The sequence below is a fragment of the Tursiops truncatus genome, chromosome 3 (assembly GCF_011762595.2).
Source record: "Tursiops truncatus isolate mTurTru1 chromosome 3, mTurTru1.mat.Y, whole genome shotgun sequence".
Classification (NCBI taxonomy): domain Eukaryota; kingdom Metazoa; phylum Chordata; class Mammalia; order Artiodactyla; family Delphinidae; genus Tursiops; species Tursiops truncatus.
In genome coordinates, this window is record NC_047036.1 from 26,435,950 (window position 1) to 26,457,377 (window position 21,428).

General features: G+C 47.4%; 1 protein-coding gene across 2 annotated transcripts in view; it reads right to left on the reverse strand.

Moving 5' to 3' along the window:
• Positions 1-588: 588 nt before the first annotated feature.
• Positions 589-21,428, reverse strand: part of MTMR12 (myotubularin related protein 12) — a 65,690-nt gene continuing 44,850 nt past the window's right edge. The window contains exons 9-16 of one of the 2 annotated variants that reach the window (XM_019930189.3): positions 16,413-16,519; positions 15,632-15,756; positions 14,088-14,166; positions 12,231-12,301; positions 9,854-10,026; positions 7,345-7,512; positions 6,331-6,531; positions 589-3,404 (exon numbers count right to left, since the gene is read on the reverse strand). In XM_019930189.3, coding sequence (XP_019785748.2) covers positions 2,835-3,404; positions 6,331-6,531; positions 7,345-7,512; positions 9,854-10,026; positions 12,231-12,301; positions 14,088-14,166; positions 15,632-15,756; positions 16,413-16,519 — 1,494 coding nt within the window. In that variant the 3' untranslated portion in view covers positions 589-2,834. The remainder of the gene's footprint in view (positions 3,405-6,330; positions 6,532-7,344; positions 7,513-9,853; positions 10,027-12,230; positions 12,302-14,087; positions 14,167-15,631; positions 15,757-16,412; positions 16,520-21,428) is intronic. The other variant, XM_004319594.4, reaches the window with a different exon arrangement.

Sequence of the window (21,428 nt, forward strand, 5' to 3'; positions counted from 1 at the left end):
AAGTTCCAGGGATGGCTCAGAGTCAGCTCTGCCGCACAGGAGGCTGGAGCTGGCCGACAGCAGGGGAAGGGCAAGCAGAGCAGGGCTATGGAGAGGGAGAGGGCCACGGGCAGGAAAGGGCAGAGGAGGGAGGAACTTCCCAACCACCACAAGTCACAGGTCTCAATCTAGTAAACGCTAAACTGGCGAATGAGGAACAAAATCCTACTTGTACACACCATCACAGCCAGGCCAGCGTGCTTATCCTCTCTGGGAGGAAAAGCGAAGGCTTCTCTCTTCCATGGTTTAACTGAACTCAGATCCCTTCCAGCCACAAAGTAACAGAATCATCATTTTACACATCCCCACAAAAGCAAAGAGGCAGTGATATTTAATTCCAGGGACTGAAAAAACCTTTTCCCTTTACTCACCCTGTAGGGCTCCTACCCTATTTTATTTTTCGTCACAGGATTTTATCTCCTCCTGAAATTCCAAATCTTTATTTGGTTATTGGTTTCCCACCCACCCACCAACCAATCGACCACCCACAGACACACACACACTGACTAAATGAAAGTAATTATTCCATGTTATATCCACCACAGCAAATACAGTATTGTAAATTGTGCTTTAATTTCTGCAATCGGATATGATGCAGTGAAATACAAGTATAAACTCTCATTGTACATCCAGAAAATAAAAAGCACATTTATACAGATTTAGCCCAACAGCTTATTCCCTTTTTTAAAAAACGTTTTGAATGTAATTAAAGCTAATTTATCTTCAGTGTAAAAACTTGGAGGTATAAACAAACTCAAGATATTACATACAGGAAGTTAATGTACATTTCCAAACGTGCACAGTGCAGCATTTCAGACAAAGTAAATGGTCTCATTTCAGCTTTTACTGGTAAGCATAATCCACATCTCAATCTTGAATAAAAACGTCACAATATATAAACCCACTGAGAATCCTGTACACAAATACGGCTTTATAGAAATCTGATTTCAAATATAAATACATAAACTGTCATGACCTTACGTGTTACAACAGCTTATTTTTCTATCGTAATTTTATAAAAAAAAAATCATAGAAAAATATTTCAATGCACATTCAACCACTATGACAGGGGCCGTGACCTTGTGCCTTTAAACCATACCTTATGGAGTGTAAAGCATCACACCAGGCATTTTTGGAATGAAAATTACTAAGATCTTAAGACTGAAGAGGCTACTGTATAAATATTCCCATTATAATATGGTAACAAAACTAGTTAGCTCCATAGTGTACCTGGGAGGCAGTGGGGCAGGGAAGGGAGGTTAGTGCTAGTTTAAGAAGGCCCACAGAACGTACAAGAAGGTAGCCAACGAACTAGGGTCATTTTAAAATCCCCACTGCAAGCCCAACACTGACCTTACTAGTGAGACTCTTAAGGCAACCAAGACTGGGCATGTGTTTGGCCCCAGATGCATGAATCCTACCCTCCCCTCAAATCTCCACTGTCATGGTGTGGGGAGGACTGCAAAGCAATTTCTTGTGTGTACAAAAGACGATTCAGTGCAAACCGAGAAACTCCTCTTTGTCAATAGTTTCAAAATTTCTTATTGCCCTTAAGCAACTGAAAGTTTTTCTAAACAGGCAATATTCAAATTGGGATCTACACTGGAGAACGAATGGATATAAAAGGCAAACTTTCGATAGGAAACATTCTAATGCGAGATAATTTCTTTCCCCTTCCTTTTGTGGAATTGAACAGGGTTCCATGGAGAATGAAAAAACTGGTCCTTACAAAGTGTACTTTCCTGCATTTAAAAAATATATATCATTTAGACAGCAGATCCAGGAAGGTTACCAGGCATAGTCAAGTTTCTTCTATGGCTTTTTAAATCGCTGAGGTACTATGTGATCACCATCACTTCTGATATTTCTGCTTGACCGCTTCCCTATGAAAGCTACGCTCAACAGCGATCCTACTCATCAGTCTATAAGGTAACAGAATCTGGGGAAACCGTCCTGAGGACGGCGGGCACAGACGCTTGACGCCCCGGCGTGCTATTAGGAAAAGGCAAAGCAACTGCTTTCAAACACTGCACGCCTCCAGAAAAGTGGAAGCTCTTCTGGGCAAACCAAAGGGAGTCCCCCAGTTTGCCCAAAAGGTTTAGCAGCAAGATCCCGGGACCACGTGCACCAAGGTGGGCAGCGTGCAGGGGCAGTGGCGAGTGGTACAGAGCAGGCGGGGGACCCGGGGCTGCCGGCCCCCGAGCCAGTCCCCCGTCCCACATAAAGTGACACAGCCTGAGGATGCTCGGAAACATCAGGATGGTGACACGCGTGGCAAGAGGACGCAGAAAGGAAAGACGCTAAGGTTTGGAAGTGAAGGCCATACATCTAAACGCCTCTGTTTGAATCTCTCAACTTGCCACACACACATCAGGTAAAGTTGGACTTGTTCCAAGCCGAGATGGGCTAGAGAGACACTTACTACTCCCGACGACTGGATAAATCACGCTGGCACAGCAAAGATCTGAAGACAGTATGGAGTCCAAGCACATCTTACCAAGGCCCTTTCTAAGTAGTAAACCAGCTACCGCAGGGTCTGTATGATACTAATGCAGAAGACACTGGCCACAGTTGTATTATGGGTCAAGCAGTAACTCCTTTCCACTAATAATACTAGAGCTATGGTTTTAATTGCATAGTCTTTCAGAATCATGGGGGTTGGAGAGGGAAATGAGGACCAGCTCTTTTCCTGAAGGCCCAGGCTTCCTCCCAGCAGTCAGCTTCAGCACAGCAGACGTGTCTGGCTCCTGCCTCAGCCTGTGACACGCCTCTCTTACCTCCACTGAGCAGACCAGTCACACATCCCCTAGATCCACAAACTCATCTTCTCGCTTGGCCAAGTCTTCTTCATCTCCCAGAGCTTTCCACCCGCTGGTGGGCAGGACTGGCTTGGAGGAATGGCGCTGCAGCAGCGCAAAAGGGAACAAGGAGGACAGGCGGGCCGAGGTCCTCAGCAGCGAGGCGGCCTCTGCCTGGAGGGCCTCCTGGCTGTGGTGTCTCTCCTCGATTTTCTCCTGTAGGCGCTGGACTTCCTCCATCGTCTCCAAGAGTTTGCTCAGGGTGGCCACTCTGCCACCACCCAGGATTTGGGCCTCTGGAATCCACCGCAAGTAGCGCTGGGCCCACACTTTGATCTCTGGCCCCTCGATGTGAGGCAGCAGTAGCCCGTGGTAGTTGGGGGGCTTGCTGCGCCAGCTGTCGTAGAACTCTCGGAAGTTGTCCTGCAGCTCCTCAGAGGAATTAATCAGTTTGCTAATTCTCTTGCCCAGAAGGTTTTTAATTAAATGATCTGTTTCTTCCCTGAAAAATCCTCTTTTGGGAGATGATTTAGATTGGGTGAGTGGCAAAGAAAGTTGTCGTTGATGCTTTGAGAGAAAACACAAATAAAAATCTCTGGTTAGCTGGACAGCACGGTGACAGCTGCTCCCATCAAGGCAGAATCCTGCTTTAACAGAAGTCATGAGATATCAGAACTGCCCCGTGAACGTAAGTTCATTGCAACGCTATCACACGCAGAGAGAAAGCAGCGGCGGGCGGGGGTTTCTTGTTTATGCCACAATGCACGTGTCAGGTGCACACTGGGTGTATAAACAAATGGGTGAAACCAGGTGCGGGGCGTTAAGTACTTGTGAAGGACAAGCTTAAGTTAAGATAGGCTGATGATGATTTAGGGGAGTTTGGGGATGAGGCCTATTCATTTTTGAAAGGAGCAATATGTTTCTTCTTTGAGAAATTTACAGTGTTCGCTTTCACAATAGTCTGAACACCACCTGTGAGGAAGTGCTGCCGACAACCTGAAGAGCCTGTCACTCCACTGAAATAATGTGTAGGCTTAACTTGTAGGCTACTGGGCATCCAGTGGGAGGTCAAGCCTAAGTCAAAAAGATTCTGGACAGAGACAGACGGGAGCAAAAGAAACCTGAGGACTGGCTAAGCAGGCTGGATGTGCCTCTCTGATGAGCTGCACGGAGTAGAAAACGTGAGAGCATTTACACTTTTGCCCTCGTCGGTAACTCCACCTGCAGCCAAAGCAACGTGTTGCGTTTGGGGATGCACTGCGAAAGGGCTGTGAAGATGGTCAAGACGGTTACGAGGGACCCCTGGTGCCCAAAGGAGAAGGTAAAAAGCTGAGGAGAAGCTGTTTCTCTCCAGCTCTTCTGCCCCTGAGGTATCCATTTGAAATCAGAATAGATAGAAGTTTCATTCTGGGGCTAGCCTCCTAACTCTCTAACATGCTCCTGCCAGTGGTTCTTCCTTATAAAAAATATTTCCTTATTATGGAATGTAGAACAACAATAAAAATACAAAGTAGAAAGCAAAACCATTCACAATACCCCAAGTCAGAGATGACCAGGATTTTTGACTTTCCATCTGGGGGCAGGAGAGCCGAAGGCCAGGAGTCGGGGGCCGGCCTCTTCTCTCCAGTGATCCAGGTGAGTCAGGGATCAGGGGAAGCAGGTGGAACCTAACAGCCACAGAGTGTTCACTGCCTACCGGGTTCTGTGCTCAGCGCTTAACGTGCAACCACTTACGCAGTTCTCAAAGTCACTATTACTGCCCCCATTTTACAGATGAGAAAACTAAGGCACAGAGGTTAAGTAACTGCAAAGGCCCCAGCTACCAAGTGCCAGACGTGGTTTCACGACCACAGTCTGGCTCCAGAGCCTGGACTCTTAACAGAGCTCTCCTTGTCTTGCAAGCCCCTCTCTGAAGCCCTAAGTGAACGGAGCGTTCCAGACAGGCCAGGTGTGAACAGCACTGTGCCCCCAGAGCCTGGTCAAGGCCTAGGGCTGAGGCTGGGACCCCACACCTGAGTGGACCCCGTGGTCACGAGTGGTAATTCCCAGGGCAGTGCATCGTGCTGGCCGGCCACGGCTCTTTGGTCTCTACAGAACTACTCCAAGGTCACCTGTCCACTCAACAAGAGGCCCCGAGCCTGACGCCCAGATCCCTCACCAAAAGGCTTCACAGGTCCTCGTTGGCCCAGCGCCAGCTCTGCATTAGCTAGTACAAGCCGAGATGCCCCAACCCTGCAGCTTAAGTCTCTCCCACTGGCCAGCTCCTGGAACCTAGGTCCTCTGCTCCCATCTACAAGAAGGGACACTTAGAACAACGGGGCCTGGGCAGAGAAATGGACTCTAGTCTTACCGAGTGGAGCTTTTATTTCCTCCCTTCCGTCTCTGAGTCTCTGAGGGCCTGGAGCAGCTCTGCAATCCTGACCAGGCGGGAAGTGTGTGTGCGGCCACCAGGGGGCACAGCACGCTGACAAAAACTGACCTCCGGCCAAACTGCTCTGGAGCGCAGGGCAGTTCTGGCCCAACAGACAGGAAAGAGGTTGAGCCAGGAGGGCAAACACCCAGCCTGGGCTTGAGGACCCTTGAAGGGCGAAGCATCAGCTCTAAGTTATCCAGCAGCTGTGCCTTCTGCGAGTGCTGGCTTTGGCTCACCTGGGTCCCCAAGCCCCTTTAGAACGGAGCCAGCTCCCACAGCAGGACGGGCTGGGCTCCCAGGAGCCCCGTGGGATGGCGGGATCAGAAGGATGGCGGTGGAGAAGGCAGTGACGTGCACCGACTTGTGACTGGCCACCACTGGCCACCCCGCTCTCCCTTTCATGGGGTCGGGGGGCTGGCAGGGGGTCCAGGTCAGGAGACTGAACGGGAAATGCCATGTAAATCACGCATCACCCAGGGAGCGTCGGGGTTAATAACTAGTAAGGTCAGGAACAAATATCTAAAGGGAGGCCCAAATAATTTGATGCCTGTCGTTTTCAGCCCAGGTCTGCAAACAACAGCCCGCGGGCCCAATCTGGCCTGGTGCCTGCTTTTGTAAATACTGGAACACAGCCAGGCCTGTCTGCTTACGGGGCGTCTGTGGCTGTTTTCGAGCTCCAACAGCATGCGGGAAGTTGTGCCAGAGACTTTGTGGCCCCTGACAGAACACGTTAGTCGCAAACACCATTGTTAGCGTGAAGAGAGGCCTGGCTATTAAAGATGTGAACCGGTACAGATGGCACAGTAGAGCCCACACCATGATCGCCGTCCCCTCTACTCTACCAACCGCACGCGGGCAGGGGCGAGATGCTCGACTCCATGCAGCAGCCCCAGCGACACTCAGCTAATGGCTACGTCTCATCAGGACAGACGCTGGCCTGCTGAAGGCAAAGGATTCTCAGGGGCCCTGACAATCTGCCCGTCACGATCTCGACTGCAGACTGTGTCCGTGTATCTCTCATCCTTACAGACATGGGGATCTCTGCGCAGACGAAGGGGGTTAGACATGTGCACATCTTACTTTGAAATGCGTTCCTTTCCGCTGGCCTTTGTCCAGTTTTGGCTTTTCCACGTAAAGAGGGTTTTTGAGCAACGTCTGGGCTTTGGGTTCGAACTGCACAGACCAGTCCCACACGGTGAGGAGATTCAAAGGCTTGCTTTGTGCACCCTGGCCTTCCCGGCCCTGCCAAAACAAGCACAGGTCACGGCGCTTCCAGCGGGGCTGAGGAAAGCAAACACGGCGCTGGAGACGGGCCCCAGGAAGGCACGCCCCGCCTGCCCTGAGAGCCAGCCTTCCAGGGGCTGCTCACTGCGCTAACGGCTCCGCGTGGGGAGGGGCAGGACGCGCTGCTCCCAGCGGGCCGCATGCCAGCCGCGGTCTCCCAGGACAGCACCCTTGTGAGGTCACTCCTAGTTTTCCAATTCACCTTTGGGGAAACTGAGGCTCAGAAAATGGAAGTGACCGCCTGAGGTCACGAAGCTGGTGAGCAGCGAGACTGTGTGAGTGGAGCCTGGTAAAATCCCACTGGAGAGCCAGCTCCAGCAAACCCCGAGGCCCCCAGAGGGCCGGTCAGAGCACCGATGGCGCAGACTTAAGGCCCTGGGAGCGCGGCCTCAAGGGAGACTAAAGACGTTTAAGACGGAAAGTGAAAGCCTAGCTTCCCTGCTCCGCCACAGCTCTCTTCAGAGTCACTCCAGGCATCGGGCGAGTGGAAGAGAAGGCATCTGACCTGTTCACAAAGACAACTTTTAATCTGCTTCATTCCTGGCTCTGACACTTGCTCCCGGCTCCAATATTTACCATGTGACCCGGGGCGAGTTACTCACTGTCTCAGTGCCTCAGCTCCTCAGGGATAATAATAATTCAGACCCACAGGGTGCTTGACGATTAAATATCAATACCCGGAAAGCACTCAGAACAGGGCCCAGCATATAATCACTGTTACAAAATGATCATTTTTATCATCAATCTTCTTGCACCCTACCTGTGAGACATGGCTTCTTCAATACACAGGTTCCTAAGAGGGACTCTTACCATGTTTGCATCTTTCTGATGAGGCGAATTGAAGAAGAAGGTGCTAAAGATAGGTATGTACAGGCTATCTGACAAAACGGTCAGGTACGTCTCCGTGAACTCAAACGCTGGGGGATGCTGGTGCACCAGCTGCCAGACACAGTCTAAGAAGAGCAGGAACACGGGAACCTACGTGAAAACGAGATACACGTGACTGAGGGGCACCGGCGGTCCTGGGTTCGGGGCAGCCACCTCGACAGCTGGGGAATAACCTCTCCCGGGCACTATATTCTCTGGGAAACACATTCCAGGCGATTCACATTCTCAACTCCATCCCATTACCAGCGATAAATATGGTCAACTGAAACCACACACCCGTGGATTAACATCAGGACTTGGCAGGACCTCTCTGCGTGAAAGACATTCCTGAGATGATGTAAAAATCTCCTTGTCAATCAGCACTGACAGAGGAGCACTTGCAACTGATCCTGGTAACAGGGAACACTAGCTCTGAACCTCAACAAATGAAATGCTGTTCCCCACAGAAGAATTCCACTCTTCTCATTAGTAGCACTGTGTTACAAAGAAATACTACTCAATTACTTCAAATACTGTGGATACTCCCTTCTCCACACCCCTGACAATGAGGGCGCAGAAGAGAAAGAGGACGGGAGAGAAGGCAGAAGCAGCAAAAATGAGTTTCTAACGTTTTTCACAAATGCACTTTTTTAAGCGATGGCCTCTTTTATTAGCTTCAGAGGCAAGCCCTCTAATAGCAGAGATGAGAGTTTTCGAGGGTGCCTTGTCATCCCCAACTGCTCCTCGTCCAATCACCAGTGACCCTGTCAGGTGGACAGGACAGGCCACATCACAGTCTCTCCCTTCCCGAGCTTGGCCAAGGTCTCACACACAGCTCCTGAGAGGCGGGAGCTGGGAAGCCAGCTCTTTTTTTTTTTTTTTTGCAGTACGCGGGCCTCTCACTGCTGCGGCCTCTCCCGTTGCGGAGCACAGGCTCCGGACGCGCAGGCTCAGCGGCCATGGCTCACGGGCCCAGCCGCTCCGCAGCATGTGGGATCTTCCCGGACTGGGGCACGAACCCGTGTCCCCTGCATCAGGCAGGCAGACTCTCAACCACTGCACCACCAGGGAAGCCCGGAAGCCAGCTCTTGAATCAAAGTCCAGTGCCGTGTCAATTACATCACAAAGCAGACCACCCAGTTTTCTATCAAAACTCCAGTATGTCAGTGTTGAGATGAAAAGAAAGGTCTACATGGGCAACTTTATTTCACACCTCATTTTATGTTCAAGAGCATACTTAAATAGAGCGTAAAATGTTTGGACCTCATTGTACAGTCAGGGAAATGGGCTCACAAAGTACGGGTGACTCCTCCCAACACTGGGTAAACAGACCTGATCTGCTCTCGGGCTCTTGCTCCACTAGACACGGTGCCTGTCAGTCCCCCTTTTCTCAAGATATACAAACTATACGAGATATACAAAAGCACACTCTTCCCCACACAGTATCAGCTCTTTCTGCCTGTCATGTTATTTGAGTCCCATTAACCTTTCAAATTAGTATCTCAGAAACGCAGTCTTTTCAAGACTGAAAGATGGTGATGTCCATTCAGCCCAATGGGACACGGATGAGTACAGAACTGTCCTGAAAGAAACTGCAGGCCTAGTGAGAGGGGGCTGGGTCTCCCAGGACACACCAAGCCCTTATGGGCAAGAGCCACGTCTCCGTTTCCACAGCCGCTGTGTCAAGCTGTCCAGCACCGCAGACAGACGTGCTTATTACCTGGGGTAAGAAAAACCACCAGTCGCCCTGCTAGCATACGTTACCTCTGCAGGTGATCTAATTAAAGTTCACCTGTTTTCATTTTTCTTTCCACAGTTGTTAATAATGCAGCCAAAGGAGTTTGCACCGCTGTAACCTAGACAAGTACACCCCAACCTGGGGGGCTCATTTTCACTAACTGAACTGTAACACTAACTCTGCAGTGCTTGAATTCGGAGGCCCAGACCTGCAGCTACCATGGCGAAGGCCCTGGTACTGGATAGCATTCACATAACCCTGTGCTTTATTTTGAAAGGGTTTACTGCAAGGAAAATTTACTTTGCGTTATTATGTATTTTCTGTAGGAAACTTGTACCCTAAATGTTCATTTTTTTTTTGCAAAGACTAAATTAACAGAAACTGTGGGAGTCTCTCTCACTGAGTTCATTTTTATTTTAAGTTTTACAAATCAGTATTACTTCCACCATGAAATATAATACCCCCCTGGGGTACACAATTTAGAAGAGAAGACTCTGAACACACCTGTTAATAAACACCCCTCTCCCCTGGGAAGAGTTTCAATAGTGTTTCAAGCATTGAAAGGCATCTAGCAGTGCACTGACCTCAGCCTTCCTGACAAGCCCCTAAAAGGCGAGCACTTTGCAGGCAGGAGCCCTCGGTCGGAAGACAGATGAATGAAGAGACGGGGCTCTGCTTCCCCATGGCTGCCGGGTCTGTGATGGGGACACTCACCTCCTCCTTGTCACTCTGACGTAGATGGTTGCAGCGGTCCAGGAAGCAGTGTCCGCCCACGATCCACTCCTTCTGGACAAGGCTCTGGAAACCGAACCTGGTTCGACAGTGGGGGTCCATCATCACTTGCACCAGAGAGGAAACGAGGCAGCAGAGGTCGGAAGCGTTCTCCTCTGGGGTGGAGGGAGGCCCAGCAGCAGCGCGGAGAGGAAGGAGGGTACCAAGTGTTAAAGAGCTGCAGAGGGCTCGCACAGGCACAGGTAACAGCAGGGGCCTCAACACCAGCGCCTCCCACTGACGGTCAAGCGCTAATTCTCCAAAGGCCAGGGCCAGTGGGGAAAAAACGGTAATGTTTTCAGATTGAGAGACAAATAGCTTCTAGCCTGGCTGGCACTGGTTCCAGCACACACTGGCACTAAAGATGGATTGGTTACTGATGAATAAATGCAGCATGGCAAACCCACTGTCAGAATGCGGGGTCCAAATGTGCTACACGATGAGGGCACAATCAGATACATCATGGCACTCGCTGGGCTCCACAGACCAAGTTCAAAACCCTTCCAGCTGGTGTGTCAGGGTCTCCATCACTGAACTCATTGTTCCAAGGCAAAACTGCTTCTCAGCCACCTTTCCTCCACTACCTCTGCTTCGGAGAAAGGGTAGCATTCCTGGATTGCACCAAAATGCTCTGATTCTCAGCTCTACGGCTCTTTCCATTTCTGTCTGGGAGCACAGAGGGGCCCGCTTCTTTCTGCCTAGCCTAGAGGAGAAACTCTCCACAGTAAGTATAAGCCATGTGCCCACCCCTGGGGTGCACGGTACAAAACCACACGATGAAAATTCTGCTCACATCCCGGTTCACCATAAATGACTCACAGCAAATAAAAACATACATCTACATCCGTGCATTTGTCTTAGTTTTAAGGTCCTAAAAGTCAAGGTCTACAGCCCTGTGGTTTCTACTTTACACAAGAAGTGCAACTCAAGGTGCTATTTTAAAATGTCCACGGGGACAATGGTGCTGGTAGCCATGGGTTTAGAGAAACTTCAGAACGAATTCTACGTAGGGAGGTGTTTGCACTGTTAAACTCTCCTCCTGAACCCCGGGTCACGAAGCACTACAGAGCCACGCTTACACTGTGCTCCTACTTCTCCTCCAGGAAACAAGCCTAAACAATGGGAACACATGGGTTCAGAAGAAGCAGATTTTTATATTTGTCTTTCTTGTGCTATCACCTTCCAAAACAAGTTTCGTTTTTTAAGAGAATCTTCCTTCTTGCATATGAAGGGTGTTAACAGTACACATGCGAGTCCTAGGAAGAGCAGCTAGAGAATGAGACTTCAGAGGTACAACTCAGCAGTCCTTCGGGGAGTGAGGAGAGCTCAGCCTCACCCACTAAAGATCCCCATTTCATTCTACGCAACTCTGGGATTGGTGCAGTCTGGCCCTGGGTACTTGCACCTCTCAGCCCCCCAATCTTCATCCCTCCTTTTCACCAGTTACTCAGTACTCTGTTCTGCCGTTGTTAATTAGATCTTTTTCAATAACACCCTTAGGCCTGCTCTCTCAAACTTCTAGAAGGCAGAGGCATAGAGCTCTGTACATGGGAGGTGCTCAGTGCATGTATTAAAATTTAAGTCAGAAGGTACAGAAATCACAGGTGGACACATTTCCAGTCTGCTCACAGAAGCTAAATTCTAGCAGTCATGGAGAGTGTCAGAAAAATGATAAAAGCCTGAGGGGATGAAAGCATGGGACAGTCTACTTAATGTAAAGCATGGGGCTATAAGAAACTTTAAATATTCAAAACAGCAGATAATATTTTAGCTCAGATCTAACCAATTCCACCAACAATCTTTGTGGCATGAGGTTTACACTTCTTTTACACATTCTGGGTGTGTATATCCTGTCCACATGTACAGGAAGTTAAGTCCACGGAAGAAAAGGGAATCGCGGTCCACACCAATCGTGGTGGCAACTGCACGAAGTTGTCAGACACAAAGATGTAAAAATAACAATTAAACCATCCATGGGTCTCTTCATACAAAAACGATCATCCAAAGATTTTAACTTTGAGTTAATATAAAACAAAACCTCAAAATATGAGGAAATGTGAGCTTTGGTAAAGATACCAAACAATTCCTTCTTGGGCTGCGAATAGGTCTGCCGAGTTCCAAGTGAAAGAACTTATTTTTAAACTATAACAATGAACTCCAAAGCAGAGCATTCCAAGGTCAGGGTAAAAAGAATGGAAGGATTTCTACACCAGCTCCCTCCTTCTACAAGACAATTCCACTTACATAAATCTCTATATACAGAAACAGAATCCCAAGTAAAGGAAAAAGGAAACCACCCTTTGTGCTTTAAATATATTACCTAAAAGAAGAACGTTCATGTTTTGCGCTTCTAGACATTCTATAACCTCTATTGCTTTTTTCAGGCAGCGTCTACATAGGAGAGAGGCAAGAAAAACAGGTATTAGTTCCTGAGCTTAGTATCATGAACAATAAGAAATTTAGAGGCATCTGACATGATCTTCAGTTTTCTATCTCATTTACTGTTTCATGCTGAAGATCTCCAAAAAGAAACAAATTATCATTCATGCTATTCAGATACTACAAGACACTCATCTGCTTATTAGAAACTTAAAATTTTCAGAAGGGATTTCCAAAATGGATGTAAAAATGTTGCTACGTGATTCCTAAACTAGCAATACTTATTGCAAATTCGTATCTGAGTGTGTTGGTGAGTCCCAGTAAGACCCACATCTGGAGGCTGTGCTGCAGGTCCATTTTGTTAACTCAAGGTCATGGGCTAAATGTGTTGGTGTGGCTGGAAAGGCCTAGTGTGCCCTGAAACCCCTTTGTCTCTCTCGACGCAGCTGCGTTTGAGACTGTTGCCGCTGCCAGCAGCTCTGCCTTCTGCACTGGTAACCCTGCAGCAGTGGCGCCTCCCTGGGCTCTTCACCGGCTTAGGGACACTCACCTCTACCCACCCCATGGAAGGAAAGGTTCTTTTATTTTATAACATTCATCACAATACTTGCAATTATATATTCAGATTAAGGACATGCAGCAGGCTCCTCAAAACCTATTTGTTAAAAAGTTTTTGGAGGCCTGAGGCTCCTTTGCACAAACTCCCAGGCAGATGTGAGAGAGGATGCCGAGCTAGGTGCAAGGGAGGAGTCTTCTCTTCGGAGCTGTTGTCTCCCCTGCTCTCACCCTGTCATCATTTCTGTTTTGCGCCTCCCTTTGCCCTCTCCTCTACTTAAGGGCAACAGACAGAAGCTATTCAAAATGGGAAGTAGGAAAGGGAATAAAATTCTGTTTTCTCAGAATCTCTACTTAACTCCGAAATGAAAAATAACTAATTGGCATTAATGACAGTAAAAAAAAAATTTTAATAGGTAAGAGACATATAAGATACAGAATTCTTCTAAAAAGGTATTCAGTAAAAAACTCAGCATCCAGGTAATTCCCTGGAGGTCTAGTGGTTAGGACTCCGCACTTTCACTGCAAGGGTGTGGGTTCCATCCCTGGTCTCGGCCAAAAACAAAAACAAACCCAGAAACTCAGCATCCCTCCCCTTCTCAATCCCCAGATTCCTCCCTGGGGGTGAGCACTGCTGCTCAATTAGAAAGCTGGGTTGCCACGTCCCCTTTTTTGTAGGCTTCCCATCCCTAGTCTATAGTCTAGGGAGCAGATCTCTGTATGGACAGGTAGCATGTCTGTAAATTCTCATCAGATGTGCACAGAAATAATAAATAATGAATGTAAAAGCCAGCTGAGCCCTGAACAGAATATGTGATCTAAGAATATTTAACCGTGAAATAGAAAACAGTTAAATTATTTGTCAGGTTGCTTTACTACTTTTTTAAAATTTCTGGCTGCCTTGGGTCTTCATTGCTGAGCGTGGGCTTTCTCCAATTGCGGTGAGCGGGGGCTACTCTTTGTTGTGGTGCGCGGGCTTCTCACTGCAGTGGCTTCTCTTGTTGCAGAGCACAGGCTCTAGGCGCGCGGGCTTCAGTAGTTGTGGCTCGTGGGCTCTAGAGTGCAGGCTCAGTAGTTGTGGCGCATGGGCTTAGTTGCTCCGCGGCATGTGGGATCTTCTCGAACCCGTGTCCCCTGCATTGGCAGGTGGATTCTTAACCACTGTGCCACCAGGGAAGTCCTGCTCTACTACTTTGGCTTAGAGAACTGTGTAATTCATGAGCAAAACAACGCCTTGAAATACCTGATTATGTCAAGCCAGCTGCTACTTTCCAGCAGGGAAAACCATTTTATATCTGTGTCCCAAAATTCGGTACTATTATCTGAAAAAAGGAAAAAGAGTAAAGAAGTCAGGCACTGTTTGCTGCTGTGCCTCTGCTGTAAAACCTGTGCTGTTCAGAGGTGCTGCCCCAGACTAGGCTGAGAATCCAGCATTTCAAACCTTCAGCTGAAATTGTTTTTGAACTGTAAACCCCTGGAATGGTGTGGTAGTCAAAAATAGACTTTCATTGCTCAAGTAAAAAGTGCCCTACAATCTGTATACTAAGCCACAGTCCACCCTGTAACTCAACAAGGAGAGTAACACGCTTTAGGCAGACAGAGTCGACATCCAGGCTGCTGCTCTTAGAAGAGGAAGATGCAACAGGCCACGTCCTAATGCCAAGGAGGCCTGAGGGAAGAGCTAGCTTCTGCTGGAATCCTAAACACACACGTTTACCTTGCACGCCAGACACAATCCCCCCAACCCACCTTGATACAGAAGCCCTGGATTTTACAGAAGTCTACTGCATGTCAGAGTTGCAAACTCAAATCACTGAGAAGGCAGATACCCCTGCAAAGTACTGGATGGTGAAAACAGAAGCGGAGAATCACAGTCCTGGATCAACTAGTGCAATTTCTTACTTCTCCGCCAGGTGCCTGCTTTTTATAAACCTATTTTATAACACACAGCACAGTGTGTTCTAATTAGAGGTACACACTTGTTTCCCTTGGTGTCATATTCATCTTTATCTCCAATGCCTAGCATAGTTAGTGTGTATAATGGAAATTCAACAAATGTTGACTGACTGAATGAATAAATCCTAAATCAGACCACTAGGCTAAAAAGTCAAAGTTAGGAAAAGCTACCTATAAGTGTGACAAATCTCAGAGGGTAAACACTCATTCAAGAGTGAAGAGAATCAACAGGTGACTGACTTTGATTAAATCTGATTCAAGTTCTGAACTGTTCACACTGGGCAGCCTGGGCAGGGAAGTGGTGGTGGCTAGGATGGGCATATTTCATTTTCTACTTTGCACATTTCAGATTAACTGAATGTTTTTTACACTGTAAAAAATATATATATATATGCTCAATTGGAAAAAAAATAAAATATTTCCACTTGGTGAGGGAGGAGTCCATTTAATAAGCCACTAAGGAAAACAAACAGATGATTCACTTTACAAAATAGCCGGTGAATACAGGTACTGCACAGTTCTACAACTTTTAAGGGAGAAGCTCAACGCTCACCACTGGGGAAGGAAGAGAGGAGGACGGTGGCTCTGTGTTCACTGCCCTGAGAAGGCGCAGTGGGGCAAGAGCCTGGAGCAAAATGGCGGCAGCAAGTGTACCGAGGGCAGCTGGCCCCGTGGTGACTGGCCCCTCCGCTCCGTGACACCAGCCCTCACGGCCGGGAACCTCTGTGTACAGCCATGAGGAACCCAGGGGAATGGCACCGACTTTCACCTGATCCACGCGGCATGTCTTTCCCCATCTGACAGAAAGTTTTTGCTCGGCATTCTTCTCACCTATCAGAAACAGCTGTTTAAATTTAGAGTAGGCCGTCTGGATTTCCTGCAGGGATAGGAAGTTGCTTGACAGATCTTCAGTTTTAACAATTTCATAGGGTGGCCTGTGGATGGTCTTATAAATTCTAGGTAACAAAAAGTAACAAGAGATTAGAAGAGCAGGCATGAGTTAGAAAGAGTTCGTTTTTCCTGAGCACTTCCTGGGTGCCCAGGTCTGTGTGAAGAGCTCCCACTGAATCCTCCCCAAAGAGGCAACTACTGCCTGCTGCCGCTCCCAGCCAGCAGAGGTGGGGATGCAGGAACAAGGGGCAGAGCCACCCGGCCCAAGATTATGAAGTTTATCACCTGGAAGAGCCAGGATTTGAACCAAGGCAATTTAACTCCAAAGTCTACTCCTTTTCTGTTTTTAAATTCATCCAGCTTAGTTTTTTTTAAACTTTTAATTTTGAAAATTTTCAAACATGCAGAAAAGCAGAAAAGCATAACACAGTGACATATACCTTGACCTAGATTTGACAGCTGTCAACATTACAGAAATCATGCCACTTCCCCCAAATGCTGCATCGTGCACCTCTAAAAACAATGCAGCTGAGGTGCTTCATGGTTATGTTACACTCACTCCTTTCAAATTAAAGACGACCACTCTAAACTGTATCCCCAGCATGAAGTGCTTTATCAGCAGGTAAACTGAAATGGACCAACTACCAAGAACTGTTCCCTGCTTCTCGGAAGACAAAAACTGAGCTAACTAAACGATAACAAAATGTACAACAGTACCGACCCATCCAAGAAGTTCTTTTGGATTTGTAAAACGCCATCATCCTGTTCTTTGGGCAGTGCTGACATTTTCAAAAGGGCACATCCGCTGTGGCAGGACCAACACCATATCTGCAAAGGGGAATAAAGGTTTTCCAGATGTAACGTAAACCACCTAACAGAGGACAGGTAAGCTTAGCATTTGAATTCATACAGGGAAATGTACACCTTCAATATGAATTAGCTGAATATATTCAACTTTGTTATGCCTAGGAATAAATGTGTTATACTCATAATGAAAAAGGCTGATTTAGTCTTAAAGACAACAACAACAGAAACTCAGGTCTAGGTGGTCACACTCAGACTCGCTTATAGCCTAACATTACCTTTTGACTTGGCTTTAGTGCTGGGAACCTGGATGATGATGATAAAAACAACAACATCATCATCATCATTATTAGGATTATTAGGATAGAAACGATCACTGGAGTGCAGCTCATTATCTCAGGATTTTACATGAATTAAGTCATTTAATTCTCACAGTCACACTCTGAGACAGGTATAAGTATTATCCCCACTAACGACAAGAAACTGAGGCTTGGAGAGACCGAATAACTTCCCCAAGGTGCACAGACAGTGCAGCAGTGACTTCTCAAGGCCCTGCTCCACTTGGATGGCCAAAAGGGGGCAGCTCCCACCGTTAGAGAAAGTCCACACAAGAAAGCATGGGAAGTTGGTTATTCAACATACATTGGTAAGAGACTTGTACATGCAAGGCACTGAATTAGGTTGTGAGAGGATGGAAAGAGGGCTAAGGTACTTCGTCTACCTTCAAGGTGCTTATATCCTAAAAGGGGAAATAAATTTGCAAATATAATAGGAAGTAGAATGTGGCAAACCACAGGAGAAGGGGATTTCAATGAACAACAAAGGGACGGCAACAGAGAAAGAAATCATATGAATGCCCGTAAGTGACTGATTCAAGTGTTTAGGCATTTTTCTGGATACAGTGGGAGTTTCATTTGTTTGCTCTGCTGTATAGGAACACAAGGAGATTAGAACTGACTAGGGGGCAAAGTAACCTGCCAGGAGAGCCTGTAATGGAGAAGAGGGGAAGATTGGTTGGGGCCGGGGAGCACGGCTGTGGATTTTGTGCCCCGTATAAAGGTCTGGTTAAGGGTTCAACGGTGGCGAAAGCCCAGCACTGCTCTGCTGACCAAGCCTTCGGGCCCTGGCTCAAAGGCAGACCAGGAGGATTTCAGCTGCCCAGAGAGGTCCCCTCTTGCCAGTCATCTGCACCGTAGAGACCACACACTGGCGTGCCAGCAGCATCCTGGGCTGGAGATCAGAGATCAGCAAACCCAGGCGATATTCTGCACTACGCTTAGAAAGTCAGAAAGAGGAACCGGTTTGGGGTTTCAGGGGAAGATGATGAATCAGTATTGGGTATGCTGGGTGCCTAGTGCCCACAGGACATCTGTGTGAAGATACTGAGGAGACTCCCAAGATGAGGATTATGACTTAGGAGAAGAAGGCAGGACTGCAGCTCTGGACACAGGAGCTGCCTGCCAGCTTCAGTGGAAGAGACGTGAGCCCACCCCGGAGCGAGGCCACAGGGACGCAGAACTGCTTCAGGAGCTGCCCAAAGAGCACCGACTCTGTAAGATCCTAACAAGACGGAAGTGTTGGAACAGTGAGACAAATCAGTGGGCCCCTTGCTTCCCTCTTACCCCCTTTTCCAACGTCACGCCCAGGCACTCCTGCCCCCCGGTGGGTGCAGCTCACTCTGAGATGGGGGGGACACACTCTTATCCATGACTCGTGACACGTTCTAGGAAGTTAAGTGTTCTTAAGCCTTTTTATCTCCTCTCCTGGGGCAGAAAGAATCTGCTCTTGGTGACATTCAACCACAGCTCATTTCCTATTTGGGGCTCAACTGTCACCTCCCAGCTGAGGCACAAAGGGACAATTCCCTTACATTCGCTGTTTGAAACAGTAAATAGAAAACAAGCAAAATTCTTGGTCCGAGAGAGACTTCTCACAGGAATTTAGCAAAAGACATATGTCTTCTCCTATTGTAATATGTACAATTTCTGTCTGAGAAAGAGCCACAGGGTTCTTAGTAAGAATGACTTGACAACACACAAGAATCAATGTGATAATCCTGTTTATTTGGTAGATCATTTTTTTTCATTATTCATTATTTGGTAGATCTTTTTTTTTTGGTCTTTTTTAAATTGAAGTATAGCTGATGTACCATATAAGTTACAGGTGTACGATATAGTGAGTCACAATTTTTAAAGCTTATACTCCATTTATAGTTACTATAAAACGTTGGCTATATTACCCATGGTGTTCAATATACCCTTGCAGCTTACTTTATACCTAATAGCTTGTACATTACTTGGTACATCTTAAGGTGTCTCTCTTAATAGAGCCAAAGAGCTTTAGGGGAGCCTCTACAATTGGAGGCTAGAAAGCAGCGTAAGAAAGAAGGAAAGGAACCACTAAGGAGGTAAGAGGACCAAGACAGCATCGTGTTTCCAAAGCCAAGATAGGAATTTAAAAGGCAAAAAAGGCGGGGGGGGGGGGGTTCACCCAGAACTACAGTGACTGACGGTGTGGAGAACGGGGGCCACCCAGGCTCAGTGACTCTGAGCGTCAACAGCAGAGTGGGGGCAGGCAGAAGCCCTGCTGCAAGAGGAAAGGGGGTAGAGGCAAGCAGAGAGAATCGGTACAGTCCTGAAGTACAGGCAGTGCAGGCAAGGAGAACAAGCCCGCGCTCAACTGTTAAGGAAGGGCTTCTTCAGGTGAGGGAGACTTGAGAATGCCTTCAAGAGAGCAGAATCTCCGGAGATACACGCGGAAGGGGCAGAGTGACGGAAGACAAATCCAGGGCAGAGGAGATCAAGAGCCCGGGCAGAGGTCTGGGTCGGAGATGAAGGAGCACAGAGAGACCACAGGAGGAGGAGGGAGGTCTTGTCGCTCGCTCTCCAAGACCCCTCGGGACTAAGGGAAAGGTGGTCGATGACAGTAAGAGAGGGTGGGATCGCCAACTTAAAGAGAATGAAAAAATGGCTACCCTGGCCCCAGGGAAGAACGACGCAGGAACCAGAGGGAGTCACTGACAGGCTGCTGAGCAGAACAGGGGCCCAAGTGAAGCAAGGTAACAGTTTTCACGTATCCCATTAAAACGCTCTGCTGTTTGGTCTGAACAATCTGTAGCAATGTTCACTAGCCCCGCAGCAAAAGCATAAATACTCAGGACTGGAGTACAGCAGAGGGTCCAGGAGGCCACAGTCTCTAGAATGGCAGCAAGGGCATGACTGAAATCACAAATGATGCAGGTCTTCCCCGAACAGGAGTTAAGTGGAGGCAGGAAAGACCAGACTAGATGAAAAGTCAGGGTGAAAAAGCAGAGATACGGAAATGTTCTCAGACTAGCGATAACGGCTGTACAACGTTGTGAACATATTCACTGTCACCAGTGGTAAATTTTACGTGATGTGTATTGAGAGCTGTGCTCCCTGAGTGAATGTGTAAACTCCATTTTGTGTAATATTTTTCCACTGTCCATGCATCACAAGCTCCACTACGACTTTCAGGACACATCATTGTGGCTGATCTAATAAAATGAGAATGCCTTCCTACAGTTTCTATCAAAGTTCTGTTGCGGACTCCTCAGGACAGGTCTTCTCAGGACAGTTTCTACTTCTCAGCCCCAAGGCCTGGCTAGAACAGAGAGTAGTGAAATTTCATATAATGCTGGATGGAGAAGCAGCCTATTCCCAAGTGTGTAGACAATTCATCTTGGTTTCTTCCCACAGAGCATACCCCTTCTCCTAGAGTCATCTATGAAAGGTTGACGGATGAAGACCCTCATGTTTATTCTTCTAAAACATTCTCAAAATGTTGTCTACAGATCCCAAGACCCTCCCTTACAGGTGGTCTGAGAATATTACTAAGATATAATTTGTCTTTTTCACTGTGTTGACATTGGCACTGATAGTGTTACAACTGCTGGTGCCTTGGTACCAACCAAGGTATTGCTACCAACAGCACTGGTCGCCACTGTATTCTTCACTGCCACAAACTTGAAGAAAAATAATTGTTTCACTTCAGAATGTCCATAATGAAGAACTAAACATTATGAATTATATTAATCTTGATCACTACATTTAATATTTAATACTAATATTTTTTATATTCTGTGTGATGGAGTGGAAACAAAGCATGGAAGTGTTTGTCTCAGGGAAAAGCACCTATGAGACTGACTCGAGAGCTGAGCTACCTGCTGTATTCTTGTAACTGAAAGAGTGAATGACAGACAAACTACGGGTGTTCAGACTTTGGTATCTGGCAGACATTCATTCTTTAGGGAAAAAAAACCCAAAAAAGAAGAATGAAGTGAGCCTATCCCCTTAAGGAAAACAACTGACAATTTGTTGCCAATGATAAAAGTTGAACTTTCAAGCAAAAATTAGAATTTTGTAAAACTAGTCTCTGCCTTTTTAGCTGGACAAATTCCCAATATTTAAAGACTTTCCTGATGAGACAGGGATGATATTAACAAACGTGATTTTTATCTAAGAAAGCATGTCAATATTTGGATGACCTGGGACTTCCCTGGTGGCGCACTGGTTAAGAATCCGCCTGCCAATGCAGGGGACACGGGTTCGAGCCCTGGTCCGGGAAGATCCCACATGCCGCGGAGCAACTAAGCCCGTGTGCCACAACTACTGAGCCTGTGCTCTAGAGCCCGTGAGCCACAACAACTGAGCCCACATACCACAACTACTGAAGCCCGCGCGCCTAGAGCCCGTGCTCAGCAACAAGAGAAGCCACTGCAATGAGAAGCCTGCGCACTCTAACAAAGAGTAGCCCCCGCTCACCGCAACTAGAGAAAGCCCGTGCGCAGCAACGAAGACCCAACGCAGCCAAAAATAAAAATAAATAAATTTATTTTTTTAAAAAAATTTGTATGACCTGTATAACCTAGTGAGCTAATACTTTCTAAACGACCAATGTATTATGTTTTTAA